At 46.7% G+C, this 6,312-nt stretch overlaps 1 protein-coding gene across 1 annotated transcript; it reads right to left on the reverse strand.

The window, feature by feature from the left end:
• Positions 1-372: 372 nt before the first annotated feature.
• LOC123156466 (epoxide hydrolase A) lies at positions 373-2,603 on the reverse strand. Its single transcript, XM_044574599.1, has 3 exons — positions 2,035-2,603; positions 1,553-1,788; positions 373-755 (listed from the first exon to the last, which is right to left on the reverse strand). Exons 1-3 carry the CDS (start codon positions 2,515-2,517, stop codon positions 506-508), a joined length of 969 nt encoding a protein of 322 aa, XP_044430534.1. The 5' UTR covers positions 2,518-2,603; the 3' UTR covers positions 373-505.
• Positions 2,604-6,312: the final 3,709 nt, after the last annotated feature.

The following is a 6,312-nucleotide window of genomic DNA, read 5'->3' on the forward strand; positions in this document are numbered from 1 at the left end:
TAAAGTTGGCCTTCCCAATCAAGGTAGAGATGTCCACACATTCCACGGATATCGATGTCGCCGCGTCCCACCAAGTACTCTGACCGGAGCAGCAGTTGATCACCGTTAGAGAGTCGGATTCCGCTTCAACTCGCTGGAACCCTAGGCTATTTGCCAAGTTCAGTCCGTCTCTCATCGCCATTGCCTCTGATGTCATTGCGTCCTAGTTGGTGTCTTAAGCACCCGATATAGAGTAGAGTGCAAACGAGTGCACACCCCCTCCGTTCCTACAATTCTTAATGGGCCAGCCCATCGACGCGCTCGAACGCACGAGAGGAAACACACCAAGTGGAGCAGGTATAATTATAGTAAACATCACAATTATACAAGTAGTGGACAGTAAAAAATATACTTACATAAATATGTCTGTACTTTTTCAGCACAATATACAATGGTCAAAATATAAATTTTTCTGATAACCATGAACATTTTGACCTTATTCATTATGTATTCGATATACTTCAGTTTAGTTGAATTTCTTTATGAAGCCGATTATGAGCGCACTAATTTCCTCTGGCTTTTCTTCATTTATGAAATGCCCCACATCTTTCATTATCACCACGTCATCTAGTAATGGAACAAACTTCTTGAGACCACCTTTGTTAATGAAAACTTTTGCCCCTGCAATATTGTATGTTAGATCTAAGTTGCCAACTGTGAACTTCGTTGGCACCATTATCTCAGCTCCCGTCCATGGCGAAGTTAACTCCCATGTCCTAAACATAGAACAGATATTGTTGTTAGACAAGAATATTGTGTGGTGCGGTCCAGTTACCCTAGAAGAACTTTTCTTCCATCATTTCTTTGAGAGATATATGGTAATTACATTTCTACTACTGGATTGTGGATGATGTACCACATTGGTTTATAAGACAACTTCGCGTGGTATGATTGCGGACAAAATGTAAAAGTATACTCCCTCAGTCCGGAAATACTAGTCGGAGAAATGGATACATTTTCGGATGGAGGGAGTAAAAGTTTTTGGCAAGTAAATGGTTAAATCAATATGGAATTATTCTGGACAAATTTGAAAAAAAATATACAAAAGTTTTGGACAGGTAAATGACACAATCAATATATTATGAGTAATAATATATTACAGGTTTTGCAGCATCTTAGCAATGTGAACTTGCTCTTGAGACATACTTTACATATTCATGGTAAATATTTCTTGGAGCTCCATTTAATTTGGGGAAATCATTTGTCACTCATTGAGTTAATTCTAAATGGAGTAATCAGTGTTTCCAAAAATCTGAAGTTATATATTATATATTTTATAATAATATTGGTCATATCTACAATATAGTTTAGAATTTGGACCCTATATAGAGCATTCCAAAAATTGTAGATATATTTGCTTTGAATCAAATCTAGTCTCTTTTTCTCTAGAAAATTCCTATAACTTTCTAGAAAACATTTTGTAGCTTTGGATCAAATTTCAAGTTTAGGTCTTCATAATTAGGTTAAAAAAGCACAAGAAGAAAATAGTCCAAAGTAAGTATAACTTAATTACTTATTCAGGGCACGATAGTAGTTGAATCCCCCGGTGAAACCAGACTTGTCAAACTGGGTCGTGTAGTACTTGAGGTCCTCCTCTGTGATCCAGCTCGGCAAGGGCACCTCATCATCTGGTGAGCCCCACCCGCTCTTCTGGATGAACAGTGGGCCAGGAGTTCGATCAGCGAAAAACTTTCTTAGCACCAACTCTGTACCAAGGCGTTTGAATTCTGCTTCAATTGCCCCAGGCTCCTACAATTAAATTAGCACCAGATCGGTCATGTTGATTTCGCGTGCAACTCCGGAGACAATATATGGATTGAAAAGGCAATGGTTTCATCACTCATGAAATCTCTGTAAAATAAAGTGGCATTTAACTGTTCTTAGGTTGTAGAGCGCTCTATCTGTTATACACTCACTTTGTTAACCAACTTTCAAAACAAGTATGGCTTCAGGCTCGCAGCAAGACTTTCGCCTTGCATGGTAGCATCTACGTACCTGGAAGCTGCAGATGTAAAAGTCGTCGCCGTAGAGAGCCCTGACAGCATCGACGGGCTTCACCGCCGGGCTCCGAGGGATGAAGGGGACGCTCAAGGCCACCAGCGCCTTCACCCTGTCAGGCCGGAACAGGCACAGGCTCCAGGCTATTATGGCGCCCCAGTCGTGCCCCACCACGAAGACCCGCTCCTGGCCGAGGGAGTCGATGAGCGCGACAAGGTCGCCGACGATATGCAGCGCGGTGTACTGGTCCGGGCCGGCGGAGGGCGCCTCGGAGTCGCCGTAGCCGGGCATGTCGGGGGCGACGGCGCGGTAGCCCGCCGCGGCCAGCGCGGGCATCTGGTGTCGCCAGGTGTACCACAGCTCCGGGAACCCGTGCAGCAGCAGCACCACGGGCGCGCCCGCCGGGCCGGCCTCCGCGACGTGCAGGCGCACCCCGTTGACCTCGACGCTGCGGTGCGTGATGACGCCGTCGGAAGCCATGTCTTGGTTAGTTCGCGGTGACGAACTGACGATGGGAGTAAGCAGGAGCAGCAGCTGGCTTAGAGCTCGTTGAGGTTGATGGTGGATGTGGCTGGACTGGACGGGCCGGAACGCACTATATATAAGGAGTGTGGGTGGATCGCAGGGGTTGCGTGTTCTGCAGGCGCATGCATGGTTGCGGGTGCAAGAGTATTGCACGACATCTCCATGTCGCCTCGTTCTTTCCGCCCCCTGCTTAAGGCCTTGATACGCTGTTTATCAGAGCTGGTTTCGTGTAATCTCTTCGAACCGTGTAACAAACTAAAATCACGTTTGGGTGGCCCAACAGAAATGTGGATAAGCAGAATTGGGTTTCCACAAAGCCAGAAAAATGCATCTTGTGAAAAACCACCAATACTCGTTTATGTACAAACACGTTTACAGAACGGGATGATAATAACTGCCACACGTGTGGGCATTAATGGATCTACCCACACGTTTTATGTGGTGTTTAAAAGGACCAGCCCACACGTCTACGTGTGGGCAAAACAACTAGCGCTCACACTCTTTTTTTTCCTTGCGGTCCCTTTTACACGCCTACGTGTGGGCAAAACATGTTCCCCGCCTGTAAGTAGGTCACCGGGAACCTTTGATGGCATGGCGAGCTCGGGCTGGGTCGAGCAACTATAGGAACAGAGAAAGAACGACAAGCAGGATTGCCAGTTTGGGGGAAGAAGCGGAATCGCGTGAGCTTACGGAAGAAACAGGAGAAAAGTACTAACGTACTAATCCAAACACGTTTTTATCACATCTTGTGTCAACGATTTTCTCACCCAAACGAGTTATTCCACACACCCATTGTAACATAAATTCTCCCCTAAACTGGTTTTCCTAAAAACACTCTTAAAGACTGTTTTCCAAATTCTAGGTTTTATTTTTGATATCCAAACAACCATTAAGGGCATTTCTAACTGATCCCTTATAATCGGTTAAAATTTTACTTCTCTAACCATCACCCAGCCGATCCCCAATTCGCTGTAAGAGAGTAATTTTTTTACTCCAGCCTCAACTTTCTCCCTAAATATACTCCACTGAGACAGGTTGGAATAAAATTTCCTTCGCACACTCGCCTCCCCCTGCTTGGCCTGCATGACCCCATGCACACCGCCGCCGGTGCCGTGACCCCATGCGCGAGCCCCACCGTCGTTGCCGCCTCCTTACCTGCTTTGCTCAGTCTCGCCATGGTTGTCGCCTCCTCACCTGCTATGATCGGTCGTGCCATGGCCAGGTCTCCCTCCTCATCTGCTCTGCTTGAGCACGTGATGGCCGATCTGGGCGCAGGGGACGATGTGGAGGCAACAGGCAGCTGGTGGTGGAGGCAGGGCCACGACGAGGTTCACACTGCTGGTGGGGGCATGAGCTCCTCGAGGCCATGAGGGCTTCGCCGGCAGCCCTGGTTCTCTGCTCGCCCCTGGCCACGCCCGCCACCAACCGCGCAGGGTTTCGCCTAAGCACTACGACAATATGACAGGAGGAGTAAACGGTGGAGGGGGCCACCGCACACGGCTAAGAACAATTGATGTGCCTAGAGGTGCCCCACCCCCGCCCCCATATATAAAGGAGGGAGAGGGGAGGAGGCCGGCCCTAGGGCGCGCGCCATGGGGGGAGTCCTACTAGGACTCCTAGTCCTAGTCGCCCCCCTTCCTTCTAACGGAGGGGGAAGGGGGAAGGAGAGGGAGAGGGAGAAGGAAAGGGGGGCCGCGCCCCCTCCCCTTGTCCAATTCGGACTCCCCATGGGGGGAGGGGCCACCACCTTGCGGGGCCGCCTTGCCTCTCCCCTATGGCCCATGAGGCCCATTACTTCCCCCGGGGGGTTCCGGTAACCCCTCGGTACTCCGATAAATTCCCCAAACACTCCGGAACAATTCCGGTGTCCGAATACCACCTTTCAATATATCAATCTTTACGTTTCGACCATTCTGAGACTCCTCGTCATGTTCGTGATCTCATCCGGGACTCCGAACAACCTTCGGTCACCAAAACACATTACTCATATAATACATAGCGTCATCGAATGTTAAGCGTGCGGACCCTACGGGTTCGAGAACTATGTAGACATGACCGAGACACCTCTCTGGTCAATAACCAACAGCAGAACCTGGATACTCATATTGGTCCCCACATATTCTACGAAGATCTTTATCGGTCGAACCACAATGTCAACATACGTTATTCCCTTTGTCATTGATATGTTACTTGCCCGAGATTCGATTGTCAGTATCTTCATACCTAGTTCAATCTCGTTACCGGCTAGTCTCTTTACTGGTCCTGTAATGCATCATCCCACGACTAACTCATTAGTCACATTGCTTGCAAGGTTTCATATGATGTGCATTACCGAGAGGGCCCAGAGATACCTCTCCGATACTCAGAGTGACAAATCATAATCTTGATCTATGCCAACCCAACAAACACCTTCGGAGATACCTGTAGAGCATCTTTATAATCACCCAATTACGTTGTGATGTTTGATAGCACATAAGGCATTCCTCCGGTGTCCGGGAGTTGCATAATCTCATAGTCGGAGGAATAAGTATTTAACATGAAGAAAGCAGTAGCAATAAATTGAACGATCATTATGCTAAGCTAACGGATGGGTCTTGTCCATCACATCATTCCACTAATGATGTGATCCCGTTCATCAAATGACAACTCATGTCCATAGCTAGGAAACTTAACCATCTTTGATCAACAAGCTAGTCTAGTAGAGGCATGCTAGGGACACAGTCTTTTGTCGATGTATTCACACATGTATCAAGTTTCTGGTTAAGACAATTCTAGCATGAATAATAAACATTTATCATGAATATGGAAATATAAAATAACAACTTTATTATTGCCTCTAGGGCATATTTCTTCAGTCTCCCACTTGCACTAGAGTCAATAATCTAGATTACATTGTAATGAATCTAACACCCATGGAGTCATGGTGCTGATCATGTTTTGCTCGTGGAAGAGGCTTAGTCAACTGGTCTGCCACATTCAGATTCGTATTTATTTTGCAAACCTCTATGTCTCCATCCTTGACCAAATCTCGGATGGAGTTGAAGCGTCTCTTGATGTGTTTGGTCTTTTTGTGAAATCTGGATTCCTTCGCCAAGGCAATTGCTCCAGTATTGTCACAAAAGATTTTTATTGGACCCGATGCACTAGGTATTACACCTAGATCGGATATGAACTCCTTCATCTAGACTCCTTCATTTGCTACTTCTGAAATAGCTATGTACTCCGCTTCACATGTAGATCCCGCCATGACGCTCTGCTTGTTATTGCATCAACTGACAGCTCCACAATTCAATAAAATACGTATCCGGATTGTGACTTAGAGTCATCCGGGTCAGTGTCAAAGCTAGCATCGACATAATCACTTACGACAAGCTCTCCGTCACCTCCATAAACGAGAAACATATCCCTAGTCCTTTTCAGGTACTTCAGGATGTTCTTGACTGTTGTCCAGTGATCCACTATCACGCCCAATATGCGACCCTATCCTAAAGGAACTCGAAGGTCCCACCAAGGATAGAAGCGCATATTGGAGATGCTTTTGCAAGGTGGATATCATTACATCGTACCATTACATAATAGTTGGGGATACATACAAGAGGCATACAAAGCCACACGAATACAACAATACATCATACATAAGATCAACATCCGACTACAGATGAAACACAAACAGAAGCTCAAACGACATCCACCCTACTAGCCCAGGCTGCCGACCAGGAACCTATCCCATGAACGACGAAGCAGAAGAAG

The sequence above is a fragment of the Triticum aestivum genome, chromosome 7B, assembly GCF_018294505.1.
Source record: "Triticum aestivum cultivar Chinese Spring chromosome 7B, IWGSC CS RefSeq v2.1, whole genome shotgun sequence".
Taxonomy (NCBI): domain Eukaryota; kingdom Viridiplantae; phylum Streptophyta; class Magnoliopsida; order Poales; family Poaceae; genus Triticum; species Triticum aestivum.

Coding starts and splice junctions, on each gene's coding strand:
- LOC123156466 (XM_044574599.1), bottom strand. CDS start 2,517: ATGGCTTCCGACGGCGTCATCACGCACCGCAGCGTCGAGGTCAACGGG. Junction 1,789..2,034: donor TTTACATCTGCAGCTTCCAG/GTACGTAGATGC, acceptor ATTTAATTGTAG/GAGCCTGGGGCAATTGAAGC. Junction 756..1,552: donor TACTATCGTGCCCTGAATAA/GTAATTAAGTTA, acceptor TTCTATGTTTAG/GACATGGGAGTTAACTTCGC.